Source organism: Alligator mississippiensis, chromosome 6 (genome assembly GCF_030867095.1).
Source record: "Alligator mississippiensis isolate rAllMis1 chromosome 6, rAllMis1, whole genome shotgun sequence".
NCBI classification, from domain to species: Eukaryota; Metazoa; Chordata; order Crocodylia; family Alligatoridae; genus Alligator; species Alligator mississippiensis.
This window is the reverse complement of record NC_081829.1, coordinates 30,922,059-30,946,837: the sequence shown is the minus strand read 5'-3', so window position 1 is coordinate 30,946,837 and position 24,779 is coordinate 30,922,059. Positions and strand designations below refer to the sequence as shown.

Sequence of the window (24,779 nt, the reverse complement as noted above, 5' to 3'; positions counted from 1 at the left end):
TTCTCCTTGTTCCTGCAAGCTTTAAAAACAGCTACCCCTGCTCTCATCCTCCGGCACCTGCTGCTGCAACTCAACCGGCCCTGCGAAGACCTGAATCTCTCCCTTTTCCCAACCTCCCTCCCCCCTGGTCCTGGCAGGCAATTTCCAGAACAACCCCGATCCAAGTTTCCCTTCAGATGCTGAATACAACCGAAATCATACTCCCCCCCACCTCCACCCCCACCCCCGGAGCCGCTTTAACGCCTCTGCCCTGCTTCCCGGCCCCGCTGAATCGCGCCGGGCTCGCGGCTCCCATGGAGGGCGATGAGGAAGAAGCGGAATGAATGGCAAGGGGAAGCGCTGCCCCTGACCAGCGGCATCTCCGCGCGCATCTCGCCGCCCGCCCGCCCGGCATCTCGTATTCCGGTCACTGCGATCTGCTGTAAGGAGAGGATGGCAAACAGCGGTATTGAAAATAAATCGCATTAGCGGCGCGGGGGAGGGGAGGGCTGAGGCGCGGCGCTGGCGGTGCGTCACGGCAGTCACCGAGGCAGCCAGGAGCGCACTGGCTTGGCCGTGGGGGGGGACTGGAGCAGCCGCCCCCTCCCGCCGCCAGCCCCATCTTGGCTCGGGCAGCGATGGACCGGCCGCGCCGAGGACTTGTTGTGCCGGCCGCGCTCGGGCCGCGCGGGGCTCCTCCTCGCCGCTACCTGTGAAGGGCTCCGGGCTCCGGGCTCGCGGCGGCTCCAGCGGCGGCGCGCGGGGCGCACGCGGACGCGGAGGCGGCGGCGGCGGCATGGGGAGCCGGCGGTGCCCGCAGCCCGGCGCGGCCGCCCGCAGGCGCTGAGCCCCGGCGGAGCAGGCGGCCGGGCCGGAGGATGGCAGCGGCGGCCGCGCGCGCGCTGATGGGCAAGTGGCGGCTGAATTAGGCTCCCCGGAGGCGGCGGCTGCGGAGCGGAGCGGAGGGGGCGAGGAGAGGAAGGGGCTGGACTTGGACGAGGCGGCGGCGCGAGGGGCTCAGCTGAACCCCGCGCGGAAGACTGAGCCGCGGAGCCCGCGCTGCCGGGGGACCGGGCCGGGCCGGGCCGGGCGGGCGGTGGGTGGCGGCGGCGGCGGGCGCGCCCGGCGGGGGCGGGGGGTCGGGGCCGCGCCCGGCGGGGGGCGGGGGCCGGGGCCGGGGCCGGGGCCGGCCGCGGAGGACGCTGGCACTGCCTGCCCGGGCGGCGGCGGGATGGCTGGTGCCGGGGGGCGCTGGCGGCGGGCGCTGCGCGGAGCCCCCGCGCGCTGCTAGCGATGGCGAACGGCAGCGGCGGCCCTAGAATGAGTCACAATCTCAACGCGAACCATCTCAACGCAGACGCGGCCTCGTCCCCCGTCCACGTGCCCAAGATGGATGCGCTCATCATCCCGGTGACCATGGAGGTGCCCTGCGACAGCCGCGGCCAGCGCATGTGGTGGGCGTTCCTCGCCTCGTCCATGGTCACCTTCTTTGGGGGACTCTTTATCATCCTGCTCTGGCGGACCCTCAAGTACCTGTGGACGGTGTGCTGCCACTGCGGCGGCAAGAGCAAGGTAAGCCCCCCGGCGCCGGGCCGCGGCCGGCGCTGTCCAGCGAGCGCGGAGCGGCGCCGCCTGCCCGCGCTCCGGCGCGGGTGCCTGGGCGGGCGCCGGCGTATCTGGCCGCCGGGCCCGGCCCGGCCCGGCCCGCCTCGCCTTGTTTTGTTGCCTGGCAAACGGAGCCCTGTCTGCTTCAGCTCTGGTTGCTAGGGTGCTGGCAGGCTTTAACGTGGGGCCCTTTGCTATCCCCCATGGCACCAGCGGATCAAATCACGACTTTTTGAGTCGCCCCAAAGGAAGCAACAGAGCGATGCAACCCCGCGCCCGCCCGTCAGGGGATTTGCCCCGTGGAGTGCTGGGCTCCCTCGGGTCGGGGTCGCCCAGTGCTAGCCGCCCGGGCTGTGCGCGCGCTTCAACCCGCGGGTGGACGGCGAGTTTTCACTCAAGCGTACAGGGCTGGAGGGCTGGGGAGCAGGGCTCGGGAGGAGAGGCCGAGGGAACCGGGCTTTAGTGTGGAGAAGACGAGACTGAGAGGGGGTTAACAGCAGCCTTCAGCTCCCTGCAGGGGGGCTCGAAAAGGGACGGAGCTGGACTGTTCTCAGTGGTGGCAGATGACAAGACAAGCAGCAATGGACTCAAGTTGCAGCAAGGGAAGTTTAGATTAGAGATGAAGCAGGTACTTTTTCTCACTAGGCGGGTGCTGAAGCACCGGAACAGGCTACTCAGAGAGGTGGCCAAACCTCCATCCTTGGAGGTGTTTAAGACCTGGGTAGAAAAAGCCTAGGCTGGGATGAGAGAGTTGGGGATCTGAGCAGGGGGTTGGACTACATGATCTCCTGAGGTCTTTTCCAACCCTAATTTCCTATGTTTCTGCAAGGTCGCATAGCAGAAAAATTATCAGCCAATGGCCCTTCTTTCATTTTCCTTTCATTTATAACATAACCCTGAAACGTGAGTTGATGGAGGAGAGGTTTTTCAGGTATCACAGAACTGTAGAACTCAACCGTATCTTGTGAAAATTAATGTGTATGCATTTGCATGTTTGGGAAAATGCTGGTTCCAAGGGAAAGAAATCCAAGTTCTTGAGAGAGAAGGAGTTGGCTAGATGAGTCCTGAGTTCCCTTTATACATTTTTAGTACCCTTATCTCCTGAGGGTGAACTACATTTGTGTGGGAGGCAAAGCTGTGGACAATCCTAGGAGGCAAGTGATGCCATTGCCTGCATCTTCACCTGTGAGTCAAAAGCCAGAGTATGCCAGTATCTTGGCAAATGGCTTACTCATAGATCCTTCAGCTTTTTCACCCAAGGGTTCATACATCTGTTAAAGAAAGTTAGGAAAAGCATATCTTAACCATGCATTTGCAAGTCGTAACATGCCGTTTAGTTGAACAGTTTCCTTCACGTTCCGATCCTTTTAGGTATGAGTCTTCTCAGGGTTTACTTTTCATCTACTAGTGTCTACTTCAAATCTCCAAGCTACAATAGTCAGCTCCATGAAGAGCAGTCTGTGGAAGAGGTGAGGGAGGTCTTTGCAGGCAAGGAGAGATGTACACCTTTTTAGGCCCCTTTGGTAAGGGATCATAAGAAAGGTTGCAATCTTGCATTCTTTGTATACCTCGGTGGGGGTTCTGGATGCACAAAGAAGGCATGATTGTCTGCTAAAAGGTTAAACAGCTGCTCACAAAAAGGACTGGGTGAAATAAAAAGTGAAAACTTCTGCAAAAGCTGTGTGTGACAGGGCCACATAGGAAGGGCTGCCAATAAGGCTACAGCTGCAATAGATGTGTGTGAATGTGCTCGTTCATGACATGTATGTAATGTCCTGTAGGTAATGGTGAGCCTTGGCACCTCACTACCCAATTTTCTTCTTGATAGGCTGGGAGCAGGGAAAGTCTGGGATATCCTGTACTTTGCATCTACATGACTACCAGTCTCAGTGATCTCAAATAGATCTTTCCCATCTCTAATTTCTGTGACTTTATAGCAAATAGTCACAAGGAGCAGAATTACAGTGCCAACAACTGTGGGACACTGAGTTCATTCAGGTTCCAGGAATTTCCATAGCATCTTATTCCTAACAGTAGCAAAGAAATTACCATATTTTATGTTTTAGAACCCCAGTATAAAGCCCAGTAGGATTCTCTCAGCTTCACTTTGGGAACCTATTTCATTTTAATGGCTGTGTACTTTAGATGTATTTTTTAATTGATTTGTGTTTGCAATGGGGTTGAATTTAAAAAAAAATGATATTGAAAATTATCCGTGTGTAACACTTTATGCTGCTGCCCTTGTTTTAGGGACAGGAACGGAGAGTCAAAGGGAAATGAAAACATGTGCTTGAATCCTCCTCAGAATTCCAAAGCCAATTTATGCTGTTCATATTTATTAATATTATCATTTTTGCTGTGTAGTTATTTAAGTAACAGTTATTGGCTGTTATCCTTAATTTGAAAGATTAGTTTTTTGTGGGAGGTAAGGGGTTTGGCTTTGGCTTTTTTCTTGGTTTTTTTAGGGGGGGTGAGGGTCAAAGGTTTTTTATTATATCTTTTATTGAACCAATTGTATATTTGGGATAAAAGTTTGACAAGCTATTGGGCACAAAATAACCTTCTTCAGGTCTTATTTTTTAAAAATTTGCGAAACTGAATGACATTTGTTCTGACCGTGTTATATCAATGCTTCAGGAAATATAAGTCACTGCAATTTTTAGCCGATAATATTTTCTCTTTAACAAATACATCATACAGTAATTTTCATTTTATTAAATTCACTTAGCGGTTTATAAAATACTGTTTTTCTAAGTTTGCATTGACCTCTCTATTCTAAGAAGAAAGTAGATCTTTCCTTGGGTTTTTTTTTTTTTGGAAGAGAATGTTAGTTGTGGCATGCTTGTCTATGTCCCTTCGCAAAACCGTTCTTAGATTGGTATTAAAAAAAGGAGACTCTGCAATTTGAATAAGGTGGTTTGGACACTGATCATATTAATTGCTCTATTGTTAATGGCACAGTAGAACAAAAAACAAATATCCAATGTCATACTTTGTATAAACTGATAGCACACTTTGCCCGTTTAGGGTGGGGGGCATCTCATTGCTACAATGTCTGTGTTGTATTAGCTCTGCAGCTGCAGTTCATCTGTTCTTGATAAAACAGGCTGTAGCAGGCCCTTGCACAGGTGTATGGAAGGGCAAGACTTGAGACTTGTCATTTCCACAGGTTTTGCATGTGCGCAAGTGAACGGGCACCCTTGTGTGAAGCTGCCTGCCAGGTGCAGTTAAGTAGGTGTTGTAACCTTTGAACAGAGGGGACCTTGATCATTGTATCTTTGCACACTAGTTATCTGTGAGACCCCTAAGATACTATGTCCCCTGCCTTATAAAACCCCAGTGGCAGGGTACCAGTCTGTCATGCTTACAGTTATTTTCTGTGAAAACAAATGTTTTTGGGAATTACCTTGGCCCACCTATGATATAAATATCAAATCCAATGGTGTAACAATTATAGATGGACTGCAGCTGCCATACCTATTGAGGGCCTGAAAGTGATAGTAAAGCTTTCTTTGAAAATACTTTAGGCTGTTTATTTTAGTACAAGATTGTAATAAAGCACATTGAATTAAAGCTGGTTGAAACTTCTTCCAACAGAAACCTAGATTTTTAATGAAAGAAGGATATTTTTGGAAACCATTTCTTTTCCTTGAATATTTTAACTTTTATTTGTCTAAAACCAAAACCTTAAATTGGAAAAGTTTGTCAATGAAAAAGAAAAAAAATCACGTGGGAAAGAAAGCCCCATCATTTTCAGTCATGCTGCATATAGACAGATTTTTGGCTTTTTCTTTATCAGTGGAAATTCTTCTTTTCTTTACCTGAAGGCCTCCCCCAAAACTAAATACCTAAATATATTTTGTGTATTTTTGTACATGAGTCTTGTGCATTGGTTTTCTTCCCTGTTTGCAAGAAGTACTGGACTGAGGCACAGGAATAATAGAGGACTAGATGGCTCATGAAATTAGTAGTGGATTGCAGTGCATTTCTTTGAACTGTAATTGAACTGTTACCATCTTGTGGCTGTCAAGTGGCCTATATAACATTACTTGGTGAGTCTTAATTCAGTTTCTAGTGGACAGGTTGCCAATTGTGGACATGTTACTAGAGAGGTCAAGGACTGAAAGGGCTATGAAGGCTGACTACTCCTACCTCTTTCTTCTTCTGAAACAGCAGTTAGGTACTGTACACTGAAAGGCTTGCTGCTGTTGGCTAAGCCATAACTCTTCTGTGCATAAAAAAATATTTTAAAGTTTCCAAAGCTCATAAGTATCTTTTCCCTATACCAAATTTATTTAGATATTTTAAAATGTGGGTAAAGATTACAAACCCCAAGCAAGATGTAGACAGGGTTTGAAACAAATATAAAGCCCTTTGGGGAGCCTTGATCTGATCACTATCCTGACTTGACATCATTCTAGTTACGCACCAGGTCTTGCAAGAAATGAGTTTAGAAAGGAAAAAACTGCGTCTTGAAAAGGTTTACAGCCCCTAAATTAAGGGGAAAGTTCTTAATATCACACTGAATCACCTCAATGCATTGCAAAAGTGTGAGTTTCACTATAGAAATAATTAGACATGACACATTTTCCCAATTTAGCACCTTTGAAGAAGCACCTGTAATAAAGAACTTGAAACTGTTTAATAATATTGATCCACATACACAGCTTTAACACGTATGGGATTCCTGCATGAAAAATGAAGTCAGTGTCAAATCCTACATGGAAATTCACTGAAAAATTTAGTCTACTCACCCAAAATGTAACTGGTAGAGGCCTGGTCTAATGCAGGGGTCAGCAACGTTTTTGGGCAGAGTGTCAAAAACACCTGCAACCTCAACTTGTAAGATGTTGGCACGCCGAGTGGACAGTGGGGGAGCCGCAAGGGGCCCTATCTTTGTTGTGACAGTGTAGTCCTGGCCCCTTGCTTACTGTCTGTCCTGAGGTGCAAGTGCCAAGCAAAAGGCCTTTACATGCCATGCGCTGGTACCCATGCTGGGGGCTGCCTACCCCTGGTCTAATGGTTGCATGTTAATCCACAGTACCTGTGGATTGTGAGGCATTGCTTCAAGTTTTCTTAAAGGACCTTTTCTACTAATCTATCCCATTGCTTAAACCATCTGAATAGAAGAGATTTTTATGGTACTGTTTAGAATTCTGTGCTAAAAAGCAAGAGTGCTCTGCAAACAGTTGCAGGAAAGTGAGTTGTGACTTTCTGTCATCAAAGCTCTTTATTGAAACAAATTTTCAGAGTATGCAGCATGTGGTGACCAGTATGCCAAACAACTACTAATGATGCCAATCCAAGGGGCTTGAATTGGTGGACTGTTATGTCTTAATTCAATGCAGCTAACGCAGGGGCAGGCAAAATATGGTCCATGAGCCAGATCTGGCCTGACAGGCCATTTTGTCTGGCCTGCAGACCCTCTAAAAAATTTAGAAATTTAATATTTATTTGCTTCTGGCTGCATGTCAAAGATGACAGGAGCCAGGGACAGTAGGACCCAGGAGGAGCCAGCAACAGGACATAGCAGCCCAGCCCTGCTCCACCCCCAGCCATTTCCTTGCCTTCCTGCCCCCACACTGTTCCAACACCACATGGCTGTATTGCCAGATTGCGAGAGCATGGGCCTGCACTGGTACTCCGGCAGGCAGGGTGTGTATGTGTGTGTAGAGAGGGACTCTGTGTGTGTGTGTGTGTGTGTGTGTGTGTGTGTGTGTGTCTGTAGGGAGGGTGGGAGGGACTGTGTGCGTTTCATACGGTGAGTCCCACATGCGCCCATACCCCCCCTCACACTGCCATACACAGACCCCCATACCCCCTCACATATCCCAGCCACCCTCACTCCACACACAGCTCCCCACACCCCACCTATCCACATACCCATATGCTTCCTCACCTCACACCCACACCCTCCATACCTAGTACTTGTGCCTCTAATGGTGGAAATAGGATTTGGGAGAACTGTTACAATTTTTTTTTACTCAAATTATTAATGCATGGATTAGTAAAATGATAATCCTTCTTCTCTAGCTGATTGACTACATTATTTGGCCAACTCTAGTAGACTTACATTGCTCTGTTTTGCACCCTGTAGATATTCTTACCTATTAGAATGTGCCAGGTTCGAGCAGAGGAAAGGACCACTTTATTCCCATATATAGCATCCATGATTCTGTTTAAATGAATGCTCATTGTTGTAATGTGTAAGGACCAATTTGCCTTGAAGTGATATAGTGTACATGTTTGTCAGTTTGGGAGTTATGGAATCTGAAAGCCTGATCTGCTATTTGCTGGAAACCATCCCACTGACTTCAATGCACTTTTGGATTCAGACCCTGAATAAAAATAATGGAATTAATCATGAAGACATTTTTAATTTTTTATATTAACAGTTTTATGATTAAAAACTATAAAATGATTTAATTTACTTTCAACCTTTATACTGTTCCCATTTATTTTATTTTATTTTATTTACCTTGAACGTATACTAGCTGGACTCACTGCTTTTATGGTCAGATTTTCCACACAAGAGGAGGAAAAGAACCCCACAAAACTGTTTCCATTTAGTAGGTTTAACTCCTTCCTTCTTCCTGGCTGTCTTGGCTAGGGACAGATATTCAGAAAGACTGAGCCTGAATTGATTCAGTCTTTGCAGGTTAGTCTAACCTGCAAAGCTTGAACTGATTTGGAGGTGGATAGACATTTCCTTTTCATCCCAGAAATGCAGGCACATGCCTGCAGTGGCTCAGACTAGAAGCCAGGGGGTGTTAGAGCAGCCCTCCCTTCCCTTGCAAATAGCTGAGCCGAGGGGGGGGGGGGTGGCCAGGCCCTGGCAGAATGCTTTGATTAGGGAGGGATTCCACTCCACACCCCCACCAGCCCAGCAGGGAATGTTTATAACCCCTAACTCAGTGTTTGTCAGCCCATTAAGAAAACAACAGAGGGACATTACCAGCTATCTGTTGATTCTGCCTTTGTCCTGTGTGCCACAGCTTGGAGGCAGCCAGCATGTGGTCTGCTAGCTAATACTGAGAGGTGTCTGTGAGGGACAGGGAAATGCCAGCTTAGCAGAGTGGGGAGGGGAGGTGGGGAGTAGAAGCCAGGCAGACTCCTGCAGAGACTGTGGGAGCTGCAGCCAGAGCAGAGGGGGGAGCCCTGCCCAGCCCAGCCAGCCCAGAGAGTATGCCTGGATGGTGGGGGAGTCTGATTTATCTTAAACCACCAAAGGGTCTGGGACAAACATTGCATAAACCACTCTGAGCCAAATCAATTAAGTCTGATATTACATTCAACCAGGTTTATCGCAAACCAGTTTCAGCCATTTTCAAACTGTTTTATGTGCACTGAACATTTGTTCTGTTACAGGTTTAAACCAGTTTCTGATCACTTAAACCAAGGATTGCTCCTTAAGGGAGCAATCCTGGATGCGCAAGCAAACTCCATCCCATCTTGGAGGAAAGGCAGCAAAAGGGCACAGCAGCCCCTTTGGCTCGCCAGGAAGCTAGTAGACCTCCTGCATCTTAAAAGGAAGACCTACAAAGGATGGAGGACTGGAACTACCACCGAGGAGGAATACTCTGCTCTGTTCTGGACCTGCAGAAAGCAAACCAAGAAAGCCAAGACTGCGATGGAACTCTAGCTAGCTACAAATATCAAGGACAATAAAAAGTCCTTTTTTAGATATGTGGGGAGCCGGAGGAAAAGCAAGGGCAACATTGGACCCCTGCTGAACCAGATGGGGCAACTGACAACCGATGCCCAGGAAAAAGTGAACTTGCTAAATGGGTACTTTGCATCAGTTTTTCACCAGTCCCACGGGATGCCCCTGCCCACTGTGGGTCAGGGAGGCCCGGGTGAGGGAGAGTCCTTGCCCTCCATTGAAGCTGACCTCGTGAAGGAATACCTTGAGAGGCTGGATACCTTCAAGTCAGCCGGCCCTGACAGGTTATACCCAAGGGTACTCAAGGAGCTGGCAAGCATCATAGCTCAGCCCCTGGCATGGATCTTTGAGAGCTCTTGGTGCTCTGGTGAAGTGCCCGAAGATTGGAAGAGGACCAATGTTGTGCCTATCTTCAGGAAAGGGAGGAAAGTAGATCCAGCAAACTACAGGCCCATCAGCCTGACCTCTATCCTGGGGAAGGTTTTGGAAAAGATTATCAAAGAGGCCATCCTTGACAGACTAGCTGAAGGCAATATCCTGAGGGATACCCAGCATGGGTTTGTTGCGGGTAGGTCTTGCTTGACCATTCTCATTTCCTTTTATGACCAGATGACCTATTACCTGGACAAGGGGGAAGAGATTGACGTTGTATATCTTGACTTCAAAAAAGCCTTCGATTTGGTATCCCATGATCACCTTTTGGCTAAACTGGCTAACTGCGGCCTTGACCTCACCACGATCCGCTGGCTGGGGAATTGGCTCCGTGGTAGGACCTAGAGGGTGGTGGTTGATAGAAGCCAATTGTCTTGGTGCTCAGTCATCAGTGGGGTCCCTCAAGGCTCTGCCCTAGGGCCTATGGTATTTAACATCTTCATCAATGATGTGGACATTGGTGTCAGAAGTGAACTGGCCAAGTTTGTCGATGACATCAAACTCTGGGATATAGCATCCACACCTGAGAACAGGAGGGTGATCCAGGCAGATCTTGACAGGATCATGAAATGGGTGGATGAGAACCTGATGCTGTTCAACACCAAAAAATGCAAGGTTCTCCACCTTGGGAGGAAAAACCTGAAGCATGCTTATAGGCTTGGCAGCTACGCTGGTTAGCACTATAGATGAAAGGGACTTGAGGGTCATGATTGACCACAAGATGAACATGAGCCGTCAATGTGATGCTGCGGCTAGTAAAGTGAGCAAAACGCTGGCTTGCATCCATAGATGCTTCTCAAGCAAATCCCCAGGCGTCATTCTCCCATTGTACTCGGCCTTGGTGAGGCCGCAGCTGCAGTGCTGCATCCAGTTTTGGGCTCCACAATTCAAAAAGGATGTGGAGAAGCTTGAGAGAGAGTGCAGAGGACAGCCACATGCATGATCACAGGTCAGGAAAACAGACCTTATGTTGAGAGGCGGAGAGCCATGGGAATCTTCAGCCTGGAAAAGCACAGGCTCAGGGGTGATCTGGTGGCCACCTATAAGTTTATCAGGGGTGCTCATCAGGATTTGCGGGAACATCTGTTCACCAGAGCATCCCAAGGGATGACAAGTTCGAGCAGTCACAACCTCCACCACGACTGATTCGGGTTGGACTAAGAAAGAACTTCTTTACTGTCCAAACCCCTAAGGTTTGGAATAGACTGCCACTAGAGGCGGTTCAGGCACCCACTTTGAACACCTTCAAGACACATTTGGATGCTTATCTTGCTGGGATTCTATAATCCCTGCTGACTTCATGCCCTTGGGGCAGGGGGCTGGATTTGATGATCTGCTGGGGTCCCTTGCAGCCCAAATGTCTGTGAAATCTCTGAAACCAGTTTATGTGTAATGTCTGGCCCTAGCCCTTGAAATCACAGGGTGTTCAGATGAGGTTGATATTATTGTACCATGACACAAGTCCTTCAAGCTGATGTTCATGGACAGACAAATCCTCAAAACACATCTAGAGCAGCTATACCTGCAGATAGGCCTTCACTCATGGATCAGCCTGCAAGCTTTGGGCATATGTTTGCAGCCAGGCCTAAATCCTTGTGCAAGTGCTTACCTTTATTACTATGAGTAGCCTCACTGATTTAGATGGAACTACTCACAGTAGTAAAGTTTAGTACATGCTTAGGTGTTTGCAGGTTATTATGTTTGATAGTACCTGAAGACATGTATATCATCAATGTTTTAATGAATTGTGTGCTTGCTGTATTGGTAAAATATTTTGAGATCCATGTGTGAAAAATATTCTGTAAAAGCTAATGAGTACTACTGTATTTATTGCTTCCAAAGGGAAATCCTTTCTCAGGCCTTCATTGTATTTGTGTAGTGCTTAAAGTAAATGCCAATTACACCTAACTCTGTCAAGCATATAGTATTCTTGGTAAAACTGGCATGTGCCTTTAGTCCTGAATATGAAATACATGAAATAATAACACAACTCCAATGCTAACATAAAATGAAATAAGCAAATATTTAATACCAAATCACAGTGCCATTGAGGAGCTCTGCTTATGTAACAAACCAGATGAGTGGCACTTGAATAGCTTGTAACTACAATCACAAGTTAAAATTCTGCTATTGCATATTTATTAGGGCTGTGCAAAATGTAAATGAGTGTTTCATTTCGAAGCTGTTTCAACGTGTTTCGAGCTTGAAACAGTGAAATTGACATGAATCAAAAGGCTTCAAAACAGCTTTGAAATGAAATGAGGGCACTCGAAATATTTTGAAAATTTCAAAACGTTTCAAGTTTCAAAGCAGTCCGGTGGTGGGAGGTGGGGGAGAGCCAGGGCTACTCTCTGCCTCTGGCCTGGGAGGAGTCCAGCACAGCCCCACAGCCCTCCCAGGGGTGTGGGCCCCCAGATCTACATGTGGGAAGACAGGAGGCTGCCAGCAAGTACACAAGTTTTGCTTGTCAGCAACTTGAGGTGCAGTTTTCCAGAAACCAGCAAGCTGCCAGCAAGTGTCATGAGTTTTGCTTTGAACAGTTTGAGGTGCAGTTTTCCCAGAAACCCCTGCACCTATCTCTTTGAAGCTTGGCAGGCTTCACGCCCTCAGAAGGGGCTACCATCCCTGCAATTTTCATCCAAACCAGGCAAGAAATCACAAAGTTATAGGCATTTTCATGATTCCCCATTATAGCCTATGGACAAAACGTTGAAACGTCAAAACAGTGAAACAGTTTCAATGAAACGAAATGGGACAGTGCTTCGAAATGAAATTAAATGACAAAACAAAACACTGTCCCTTTAAAATGGTGAAATAGAAGTTGAAACAAAACAGTGCTGTTTTGCACAGCCCTAATACTTATTGCCCTATTTATATTGTGGGAAGTAAGCTTGCTGAAGCAAATGATGCTTACTTTTACTGTCTTGTTATATTTTGTCCAGCTCTAAGTAAAATGCTTTTTTTTTTTTTACATATTTTTTGTCTCCTGTTAAAATCAACATACTGAGGTCACTACTGAAAAGTCAAGAGTAACAACAGCACTGCTGATGCTGTGATTATTTTCCCATTCTAGATATTAGAAAATCCTCCTATTTTACATACTACTCTTTAGTAACTCTCTAAACCAGGGCAACTATATTTCAAATAATTATCAAAAAATCTTTTCAATTATAGTGTTTCTTTTTTTAAATGAAGAATTCTAGCAATTAGTTCACTTTCAGTTGAGTATTTGCACGGAGATTACGAACATAGCACTGGAAGGGACCTCCTGAATTCAGTGCTCTGCTATCACAGGCACAATATAATACATTCTCTTTGATAAATGTGTCTAGTTCCTTCTTAAAAAGGAGTTAGGTTTCTTTACTGTTCATTGGAGGACTTTTCCAGAACCTGATTGCTTTAATTGTTAGAAACTTTCTTCTGACATCCACACTAGATTTATTTGCAACCAGTTTATGTCCATTTGCTCTTATGCTGATATTATTCTTTAGTTTAAATCCTTTTTTTTCAGTCTGTGGTGGTTATGCTCTTACTTCAGATAGAGACACAGTAATAGAATTGTCTGTCAGACTTTTTTGCTAGGCTAAACAAGCCAAGTGCTTCTTGTACCCCATCTCTGCATCTCTTTTGATTTCAGTTTTTCCTGAACATGGGTGCTGGACTTGTTCATAGGATTCCAGAGGATGTGTTATTAGTGGCTTTTACAGTGGCACTAACACTTCCCGCTCTACTGGAAATTCCTCTTTTGATTCAACCTAGGATCCCATTCTGGACCAGACCATATTCCATCTCCATACACTTAAGTGGCACTTATGTAGCCACGTAAATGCAATTTGTGACACACAGATTTTAGATTCTGTTTTCATCTGCATAGCTATGCTCACCCTGTACCTCTTTTCTCAGCATATTCAGAAGCCTCCAAATAGCAACAGAATGCCTACTCATCTTTTAGCCAAGTAGCCTAGTCATTAGGATACTTGCCCAGGGAACTTAAAGAGGAGAACTGGATAATGTCTGGATAATTCCTATATATTGGATAATGTCTAGTTCCTAGCCTGGTGGTTAGAGAATTTTGCTGGGAAGTTGGAGGGGCCTGGAACTCAAATCTCCTGCTCCCTATGTAATCTAACCACAAGGCTATTGAGCTAAAAGGTAGGTGGGTCCTGTTCTACCACCATTTTGGGGTGGCAGTTACATGCTTTACCTAGCCTTTCCTCCTGTAGCAGAGTAGGATTTAGAATCTAGAATCTGCATAAGTGCCAAAAATTATACCTAAGTGTCTCTGTAAGTGTCTTTTAGGTGTTTAAAGGTGAAACAGGATTTGGCTCTTTCATTCTTCCATGGCTGCATCACACTGGAAGTTCATAATCATCCCATGACTGTCTAGTGCACTCAAATCCTTTTCCACATTAGTTGCTTTGCTCCTATCTGATAGCAGATTTTTGTTGTTGTTTAATTCCCAGGTGTATAGGCTTGCATTCTGTACTATTTGCATAGAATGATCCCCTATCCTTTCTTAAATATAGGCTTGATTATATAGCTCATATGATATATGAGCTCATATGATACTGCCTCAGAGTTGACAGATTTACTAAAAATGCTGCTGGGCCTGCAATTTCATGTCAATTCTTTCAGTAGCTGGGGATGGAGAGTAACTGGAGAGCATTAAACTACATGAATCGTGTTTTCATTTGCTTGTAGTAGTTTTTATTTCCACACCTTATTCCTACTATCCACCTGGCCATTGCCCCAATGGTCAATGTTATTAACCTCATTGAAAGCTGCAGAATTCATTTAGTTCATGGGTCACACGTAGATTATCTTTACCCCCTATGCTAACCTTACTATAGGTATTTTTTATTTACTTTTTGTCTTCTGGATTATATAGCTAAAGAACCTTTTTTCTATTTGTTTTAATAACCTATTTTTACAATTTTTACTTCCCCCTATGCTTCTGATCAGCCTTTTTCTTCCACTCCTAGTTGATTCTCTGCTTATTCATAATATTTTCCATGAAATGGTTATTTATCAAATAGTTTTCCTTCTTGCTTAGAATGTAGACTCCCAATAGTCTTAGTATCTTTGCTTGAAAGAAATTCTAGACTTCCTAGTCAGTTTCAGTAATTTATAAAAGTTTTAATTTTTAAAATTGAAAATGTATTTACAGACCAACTTTTTTTAATGTATCCATTTATTTTAAACTGAGTCAACTTGCAGGCGCTCAAGCCAAAGCTAGTTGACTCAGTTTCTGTTCTGTTCTGTTTGGTATACATGAATTAAAGTGCCTTACCAGTGATAGGGGAATTAACTTGTTGAGGCAATATTGGCTGTAACTGAGAGAGAGGCTACTTGTCAATCATCAAGGTGAAAACATTGGCCAAAGCAATTGAAGTCATCATTTGATTGGAAAACCCAGTATGCTAATAATAGTAAACATATGCTTCTATGTAGCGGCTCTTAGGTCCTCGTACTTTCTCTTATATGCAATAACATTTAGGTTGTGCTTTAAGAGGAAGGGAAAAACATTCATTCAATTATTGCATGGTCTACTTCTTAGATGTGATTCATAGATTTCATAGACATTTGGGCTGGAAGGGACTCCAGAGGATCATCGAGTCCAGCCCCCTACCCCATGGGCAGGAAGTCAGCAGGGATCATAGGATCCCAGCAAGATAAACATCCAAATGCTTCTTGAAGGTGTTCAAAGTGGGAGCTTGAACCGCCTTTGACAGCAGTCTATTCCAAAACTTGGGGGCTCAGACAGTAAAGAAGTTCTTCCTTACGTCCAGCCTGAATCAGTCGCGGTGCAGTTTGTGACCGTTTGATCTTGTCATCCCTTGGGGCGCTCTGGTAAACAGACGTTCCCCAGGGTCCTGGTGGACACCCCTGATAAAACTTATAGGTGGCCACCAGATCACCCGAGCCTGCACTTTTCCAGGCCGAAGAGTCCCATGGCTCTCAGCCTCTCATCATAATATGTTTTCTTGACCTCTGATCGTGTACATGGCTCTCCTCTGTGCTCTCTCAAGCTTCTCCACATCCTTTTTGAATTGTGGGGCCCAAAACTGGATGCAGTACTCCAGCTGTGGCCTCACCATGGCCGAGTACAATGGGAGAATGACGTCCCAGGATTTGCTTGAGAAGCACCTATGAACGAGAGCCAGCGTTTTGCTCACTTTACTAGCATTCATTTTTTTTCTTTTTGAATAGCAAGGATTTCCTGTTTGAATAGCAAGTGTTTTCCAAACACTTGTTTTCAGCATCATGTAAGTGAATATTTTTAATATTCTTTATATTTTAATATTTAGCACTTCCATTAAATTATTATATTATATGGTGGAGCTTTTAATTTTGGACCCTGGTTTTCCTCTGCTCCTTATCTCTACATCTGTTAGAGTGGCAAATCTTACCAACATCAAGAACACTGGATTGCTATTACTTACTCTTAGCTTCCTGATGCATCATTCATTGCTCCCAGTTACATTTTATACTTGTTTTAATCAGATCTGTGCTGTGGTCTGTAGTGCTATAGTCAGCATTTGGTCTGTTGTACTTTTGAGAGGGGTGTGAATTAGACAACTGAGCAGCCAAAGTACTCTGGGAGGAATAGTGTATCATTGTAGCTTTAGTTTATTTTGTACTTACTAGATTTTTTGGCTCTGACATGATTATTGTTTGATTCTTTAGTGCTAAGGTGGATACCATTTTTATTGGTTACAAATGAATTATGCCAGTGGTTGATTTAGTCCAGAACACCTAAAATTAAGATAAAATTATTCAAAATGAATAGAACCCTTTCAGTTTAACCTCTTTAGGACTTATTGTGTGGTATATAAGATGCTTAAGTTTTTCCTCAAGGTTTTTATCTCATATTAAATGAGTTAAATCCTTCCCCCCACCCCTTTTTATCTCAACTTCTTTGAGTTATGGGAGCAGGATTTTAACCCTATGTTTGACATTCCTGAAAAATAGCAAACAACTCAGCAAATAGTATACACCAGGGATGGGCAATTATTTGGGTTGGAAGGCCACTTAAGGAGTTTTGGTGAGCTGTCCCCCTATCATAAATGTTTACACCGCCTGGCACCAGGTGGGGGCTGGGACAGGCAAATTGATCCTAACCTATCTGGCCACAGGCCCGTTTGCCCTGCACCCATTGCCGCATGCGCTGGACAGAGCAGGTGGGGTCTCCATGGAGACCAGCTGGGATCCCCATAAGAAGAGCGCGCTTGTCTGGGCAGATGGGATGGGGCTGTTGGTTAGCAGGGTCAAGGCCAGGATTGCAGGGCTGGGACCCGGGGCAGTGCCACAATCAGCTCCCTCCATCCTTGCTCATTCTCCTGGCTGGGGCTGGGGGCAGGGCCGGGGCTGGGGGCAGGGCCGGGGCTGGGGGCAGGGCCAGGACCCAGGATATGTGGGGAGTGGATCATGGCTCAGCCCCAGGCCCCAGCACTGTGCTGTCCCTGCCCTGTGATACTGGCCCCGGCCCTAGAGGGACCTGTGGGGAATAGATCACAGCTGTGCCCAGGGCCTTGGCGCCATGCTGTCATTGCCTCATGATCCCAAACCTGGCCCTCAGCCCTGCCCAGGGAACCATTGCCCATTGAAGTGGCACGTGCAGGGGTGACTCATAGCAATACTATTTAGAGTTTAGAGGTCTGAAACAGCATGGTACTTAAACATTTCCTGGGGTGCTCAACAGATGATAAGACTTGTTATTTCCCAAGACAGGGGGGTTAGAGACAGACATTCAAAAAGCCTGAGCCTGAATTGATTCAGTCTTGGCCAGTTAGTTTAACCTGCCTAGATTGAATCAGTTTGCAACTGTACAGACATTCCCTCTGGACTAGTATTCCATGGACGTTGGTGTGATTTATGTATAAATTTAAAATTCTGCCATTTTCCCAGGACATTTACACAGCTCAAAGTGGAGAACATCTCTTAGTATTCTTTGAGCTTATTTTACAATAGTGATAACACCTCTTAAGTTAATGTCTGGACTCTAACTCTTTTTTTCTGAAAAAGAACTCACAAATGGGTCCTATACATTCAGGTTTTAATCCAAGTGATTTGCTATTGTAATTATTTTTAAAAAGTGACGAACAATATATTTGTTGTTTTTTGTACTTGTTTTCTTGCATTTTTTAGAGAATACTGATATTCAGGACACTTTGTGACATGTGGACACAGTTATTTTAATAAACATAAATATAGAATCCTCTGTTATAGGATGAAGACATGACTATGCAAGCTCAGGCTTTTAGGCTAGATACAGGCACTCAAAAAACCTGAGGCAGAATTTATCTAAGAGCTTCCCAACTACCAGGCTGTGGCCCAGTACTGGACTGGAAAGGGTTGGCTGCTGGGTCATGGCGTGAGCACCCTGTTTGGATCCCTGTCTGTCTGCCCGGGCGAGTGGCTTCTGACGCCAGCAGTCACTAGGAGGGTTAAAGCTGGGTGGCGGGGCAGCCCCGGGAGGGAGGCAGAGGGCTCCATGCATCCTGTCATACTTCCATGCTGGTCCACAGTATAAAAAAGGTTGGGAACCACTGATCTATATTACATGGTTTTCTGTAAGCTGTGTAGTTTAAATCGGTAGCAGACAGAACACAGATTTGCTCTATGGTGTGGGTGGGATTGGGGGAGGGGCAAATCTTAAACTGGGTTCTCTCCTTTTTAAATCAGTCTATGTATGCTGAACTTCTGTTCTGTTATGGGTATATACCAGTTTCCAATCACCTACATTGGTAAAAGCGTATGTCTGTACCTGGACTTATGTACTATCAGTGTTTTAAGCAGATCTAGATCCTTTGCCAGACAGATGACACAAGAAGAAAGCAATCTTGGGACTGATCATTCCAAATGCATGCAGAATTAATAACTCCACCATTAAGGGGAGGCGATGTAATGTTAGTATCTAGTAAAATTCTGAGCCAGAGTGCCACAGCACCTTGGAATGCCTTGAAATCCTTTCAAAGGTGCCATGGGGTGCCACACATTGTTATTAGCACTGTTACATTTACAAGCATGATTCATAAGATAAACCCAGAGATTTCAAATAGAAATCCATAGTTGTGGTCTTTTGGAATTCTTTGCAACAGAAAAAAAACTGCTCTATCATTTTTCTGTAGTAAAAAAAAAAAAAGAATAAAAATGAAGAGCTGTTTTTTTCTGAGGAGTGCTTTGAGTCTATCCAGGGGTGCCTTGAGTCTAGAAAGGTTGAGAACCATAGGTCTAGAGCTACTGAGGAATTAAACCTTAAGAGCAGAATGTGTGTGGTTTGTTGCTAAAACTACAAGATAAAATGTCATGGGGTTGTCTGTTTGTTTTCTGCTTTACTTATGTATAGAGAAATAGAATGTCTATATTTTAAATGGCCAGTGTTCCTTTTTAGATGGTTATGCCTGAGTATGCCAGGCTCTTTTGTTTGTTGAATCATAGTAAGCTGAAGTGTTAGACCCCTTCACTAAGATTCAGGGTGATTATTGTTCAGTCATGCTAACAGATGGATCAAATTGTTCCCTGACCAGGGATAAAGGGATGAACCTTATGGTATGACAGCCATATTGAGGAGCAGGTAGGAATGTTATATTCTTCATAAGTACCAGAAATGTCTAGGGCTAGGGCCAGACATTCAGAAAGTCTGAGCCTGAATTGATTCAATCTTTGCAGGTTAGTCGAAGCTGGCTAGACTAAATCAGTTTTGTAACCAGACAGATCCCGGAAATGCAGGCACATGCCTGCAGTGGCTCAGGCTAGAAGCTAGGGGGGCGCTAGAGCAGCCCTCCATACCCTTCCACAGGGCTGAGCTGAGGTGGGTGTGGCCAGGACCCATCAGGACATTGTGGTTAGGGATGGGGTGTCCCCCCCTTGATAACAGAGCATTTATCAGCATTTCACACACCATCAGAAAACAAAGCCTAGCTCATTACAAGCTCTTCCTAAACAGCTTTTTCCAAAGGAAAATGCATACCAGCCTCTGGCATCTTTACTATTCATTTCATTTAGGAAGAGCACACACCTACTGCAGATGCTTTCTCAGTCTGACGAAGGGTTTTTAACCCCAAAAGCTTGCAAAGAAAGTTTTTTTCAACTGTTTAGTTGGTCTTATAAGAGATATCAGTGTCACGGCGGGACCCCCAGGAAGACTGTGATCTCCTTAAGGTCCCTCGTACCGTGTCAAAGCCAGCCCAAGAGCACCCTCTTATTTTCGCCCGCCACAACTTTGATGTTCAGTATATAGGGAGGCTGCCTTATGCCGCCTTGAGCACGGCGTGTCGGGACCTCTGTCCCCTGTGGTTCTCCTGGACTTCCGTGGTCTCCCCGTACAATGGGTGTTATTCTGACACCCTAGCCTTATGGGCTACGCGTGGCTCCTACCACCCCTGATACCACGCCCCAAGCCTCGCAGATGTACCAGACGTTGGACTGTCAAAGAAATACCTTGTTGACTACACTGCCTCTCTCTGGGGCTCTTCCTTTAATCTTGCCCTCTCTTTAGGGCTCTCAGTGCCCGCTCTGGGCCTTCTCCTAGATATCCCCCTCTCCGGGGTCTCAGTGCCCCTTCTGGGCCTTCTCTAACAATGTTGTCCTGCTCCGGGTTCTCTCTTTAAAATATCGTCCCTTCTCGGGACACTTGTCCCCTCTGGGACTCCCTATCGAGCCACCGGCCTTTTAGGCCCACTGCACTGCTTCCCCTTGTTTGTCGGGCGCACTGTGCTGCTATCCCCTTTTCCTGGGGACCACTGCAGCACCGCCCTTCTCTGGGGTGCTGTGCTGCTAACCCCTTTGGTCTGGGTCCACCGCAGCACCCTGCCCCTGCCCTGGGTCTTCCTGCAGTGCAGGCCTGTTGCCGGGTCTACTATGGCCCCTCTCCGGCCTCTCAATATGACCCCTCTCGGGCTACTCAATTTGGCCCCTCCTGGGCCTCTCAATATTGCTCCTCTCGGGCTTCTCAATATGGCCCCTCTTGGGCCTCTCACATATGGCCCGTCTTGGGCCTCGCACTGGTCCCCTTCTCTGCGACCTTCTGGGCCCTGCTGGGCTCCTTAATAAAACTGCCCCCCCCTGTTTGGGGCTCTCTATACCAACACTGGGCTCTTCAAAGTGCCCCTCTCTGGGGCTGGGGTCTATGCACCCCGCAAGTTGCGCCCTTACTGGTGCTAGGGCCCCCACACCACTGTGGGGCCCTCTATGAGGCCTCCTCCAACCTCTATAGCCTCACCCAAACCACCGGTTTAATCCAATCCATAACAACACAAACATAAACTAGAGCCTCCTGGCTATAACTCAAACTAACACCCTCTGGCTATAACAACATTGCTCAATGTCACTGCGGTACTTGCTATTAGGCTTCTCTGCGTCCTAACTCCAGGAGCTCCTGCCCCTCTGTCTGCTGGCAGGGAACTGCCAGCTTGGCCTTGACTCTTGGCTTTATAGGAGCCAGGCCCTGCCCCCTACAGTCAGCTGACTCTTATTATTCGCCCTGGCAACCCACAGGTGTACTCATTATGGCTGCTAGGGCTTTTCCCCAGCAGTTTTCCCCTCGCTATGAGCGGGGCAGTGAGGTGCGCCGTGACAGTCAGATTTACCCAAAGGACTTTGTCTGCCTTTTCCTAAGGAAGGAATGGAGGGACATTACCATCTGAGTTGTTGATTACCTCCAAAAAACCCTAAGCAGACACTGTCCTATCTGCCTTACACAGCAGTAGCTAGCATACCACATGCTGTCAATGGTCTGTGCTGTGGGAGAGAGGAGGAAAGGATCTCTGCTTATGCAGCAAGTGGTGAGTGAGGGGGCAGGAGGAGGTGGGGCACAGGGAAGCCAGCAGACCCTTCTGGGCCTGCAAGTCTCTACCGGCGCTCCAGCCAGGGAGCAGAGGGGAGCGGCCAACCCTTCTGTGGAGCAGAGAGCCCTGCCCAGCCCAGAGAGCATGCCGGGATGCTGGGAGTGTCTTGTTTAGCTTAAACCAGCAAAGGGTCTGGGACAGACATTGCATAAACTGGTTTGACTCAAATTATTTAAGTCTGATACTACATTCAACCAGGTTTATCTCCAACCAGTTTCAGCCATTTTCAAACTGGTTTATGTGCACTGAACATCTGTTTTGCTACAGGTTTAAACCAGTTTCTGATCACTTAAACCGGTTTATGTGTAAAGTCTATCCCTAGACTAGGAGCTCATAGGTATAGCACTTACAAAGAGTTCTTGCCAAACAGGAGGCATTTCTGTGGATAGGATACTAGTAGGATTTAGGAACTAGGCTGTACTTTTCTTAAGGATACAGAGTGTTTCATTATTTTCCATAGGAGACACATTACATTAAATAGAGTTTTATTGTAACTTCAGTGGCAAATTTTGGGAAGGAGTTATAGATGAGTTATGGCAAATTTTGATGAACGCTTCTTTTTTTTAGGAGCTTTGAAGGCCACCCCTTAAAGGTCCTTTCTTCTCACTGCACTGCAGACGTGTGATTGAAGACTGTATAGCTTGTTCTAATAGGGTGCTCCTTCTTTACGCTAGCTTCTGTTTTGACTGTATTCTGGTGCTGGGTTTCTGGAACCTTTTGCATCAGGCTGGCTGGCTTGGTCAGGACAGTCTGTGGATGGAAACCAGGAGCCAGCTGGTTGGCAAACATGATGACCAGATCTGTGACTTCAGATCCTCACTGCCCACAAAATGTCATGGGTGTCAGACTGGGGAAAAGAAAAAAACAAATAAACAAACACAAACATTGTGTAAAACAGTAGTATAGGCAATATAGCATTTCTGTTATGACCTTTTATTTTTCTCTTGGGAATGCTAGAAATCAGATGAAAGCTGTAGAGGGAGATGTGTGTTATATTGTGAATGAGCATAAAGAAAAACGGTTAGTGACAAGCTATATTTAACAATTGTTCCCTAGTTCATTCAGTAAATAAAAGGCTCTGATGTAGGACACTGGATGAAAGAGCCATACATTAAAGAAACAAAATGCTATGAGGCCTCATCCAAAATTCACTGAAGTCAATGGAAAGATTTTCATGTATTTCAATGGGTTTTGGATCAGATCCATAGTCACTAAAATCCCTGGCCTTGGAAGTTTTTTTTTTTTTTCTATTTTCCAAACACTATTCATAGTCCCCTTTATGGTGTCTTTAGACATACTTTTAGTTGAAAGTAAAGGCTCTAGAAAATCTCCCTAGAATATTAACTGAACTCAGAACATAAATATTGTTTAAGATGGAATTCAAATACCAGCTCTAAAAATATTAGCCCAGTAAGAAATTCCTGGAAAGAAATAAAAACTTAATTTAACACATTTTTGTAATACTGTAACATTTCTGTTATGGATTGGTCATTTCTCCCTGCCATTTTTTGTCAAATAGTTTCTCTCTGTCCTTTTAAGTAATTGTGTTTAATCCCACAGATGGATACTTTTCTGCAGTGGAAACCTAAGCATTGTTTCTACAGCTTTCCCTCGTTTTATGCTGTACGTGCGTTCCTGGAAAACAGTGCATAACTCAAATTCGCATAAAGTGAACCCACTTTACAATGTAAGAAATAGGGATACATTCCAAGACCTTAACTGTACTTACCCCCAGACCCATTTCTACCACTTTTACAAGGCAGTTTTGGTACTTACCAACAGCAGACAGTACACACAAGCTGGAGAGGAGTTGGAGATAAGCTAGTGGGATACTTAGAAACCATAATGAGGATGGCAACTACAGAAACACATGTCATAGATAATGAGCGAGGAGCACAGATCCACACAGAAGACTATATTTTGGTATGTGTCACTCCTACAATGTGGCGGAAGCAGCTGACTGCAGGCTTCCACCACACCAGTTGCATAAGAGTGAATTTACCTAGCAGTGCAGAGCTGGCTGGTGTAGGGGCAGAACCTGCTGGAGTGGAACAGGGGTAAATAGAGGGGAAGAGCTTTGAGGGTGCAGAGGCTGTGGGAATGAGAGATGGGAGAGAGAGAGGGCCCCAAAAACAGAAGATGGGGATAAGAGGGTCAGAGGTGGGGGCATGAGGCTTGTGGGGGTACAGGCAGGGGGTGCAGAGACAGTAGATGGGGGTGGGGGGGTGGAGAGGGCAGGCAGCAGCTGCAGCTCTGGCTTTGACTTGGAGCCAGAGTCAAAGCTGGAGCTGCAACATCCACCTGCCCACCCCCCCGTATTCAGTTCTATGTTAAATGGTAAAAAAAGCCCCTTGTCTTGGAATCAAGTAAATAAAGGAGGTTTTTTAAGTCTCAAATTAAAGTATACACTTTAAAAAAAAATCATTTTTATTTCAATCATGAACAAAAGGATGTTATACTAAGGGGTTCTCTATATACAAACTTGCATTACATTAGTCACATTGGTGCCAAATTGTGGGTGGACAAATTGGGTCAAACTGAGGTGTTGATGCATTCCTCTGCTAGTTTAACTAAATAAATTTAAAATCACAACTTAATCCAGAGCAACTTCTCACACAGACGAGCTATACCCTATTGTAATCTCAAGTCTTCAAAAGTCAGGAGATAGTTTACAAATAATGACATTTTAAATAAGCAAATTATGGCTTCTTTTAATGAATTTATTTTCTAACCTTAGAATTTTGGTAAATAAACTTTTCTCATACATCTCAGTTTTTTTTCCAACCCTGATAGTTGCAATCTTAAAGTCTTATGTAACCTGTGGTTCCAGAAACCAAAGATTTACAAAGGTCCTTCTGTACCAGGAGGTCTGCAGTGTGTTCTTGAGAATTAGTAGCATGGATCATAAGGCATCCAATACTGCTTACTGATGGATTTCATTGCTATGCAGAGGACTGGGACATTACAAGGCCTGTGCATCACTGAAATTCTCAAAATAGGATTTAAATGGTATATAAATGCTGTGCTGCCCTTACAGCACCAACATGATTTTAACTCAGAATATGCTATCGAGATCATAAAAGAAGGACTCCAAATTATATTTGTATTAAAGTTGCATTTAGAGGCCATGGCTGTGATTTTGGAAGTCAATTATGCTAGATGCTGTACAATTGTGAAGCGAGAACTCTGTATCACTAATTCCATGCCTCTTAACGTCTTACAGTTGTTTTGTAGAGGTGGGCAAAGGGTTG

The 24,779-nt window shown here is 45.6% G+C and overlaps 1 protein-coding gene across 9 annotated transcripts in view; it reads left to right on the top strand.

The window, feature by feature from the left end:
* The first annotated feature begins 251 nt into the window (after positions 1–251).
* KCNMA1 (potassium calcium-activated channel subfamily M alpha 1) overlaps positions 252–24,779 on the top strand; it is a 1,011,367-nt gene continuing 986,839 nt past the window's right edge. For 2 of the 9 annotated variants that reach the window (XM_059729761.1, XM_059729755.1), the window contains exon 1: positions 1,213–1,551. In XM_059729761.1, the coding sequence (XP_059585744.1) occupies positions 1,273–1,551 (279 nt within the window). In that variant the 5' untranslated portion in view covers positions 1,213–1,272. Of the gene's footprint in view, positions 446–1,210; positions 1,552–24,779 lie in introns of those variants that run through there. The other 7 variants (XM_059729757.1, XM_059729756.1, XM_059729759.1 and 4 more) reach the window with 6 other exon arrangements.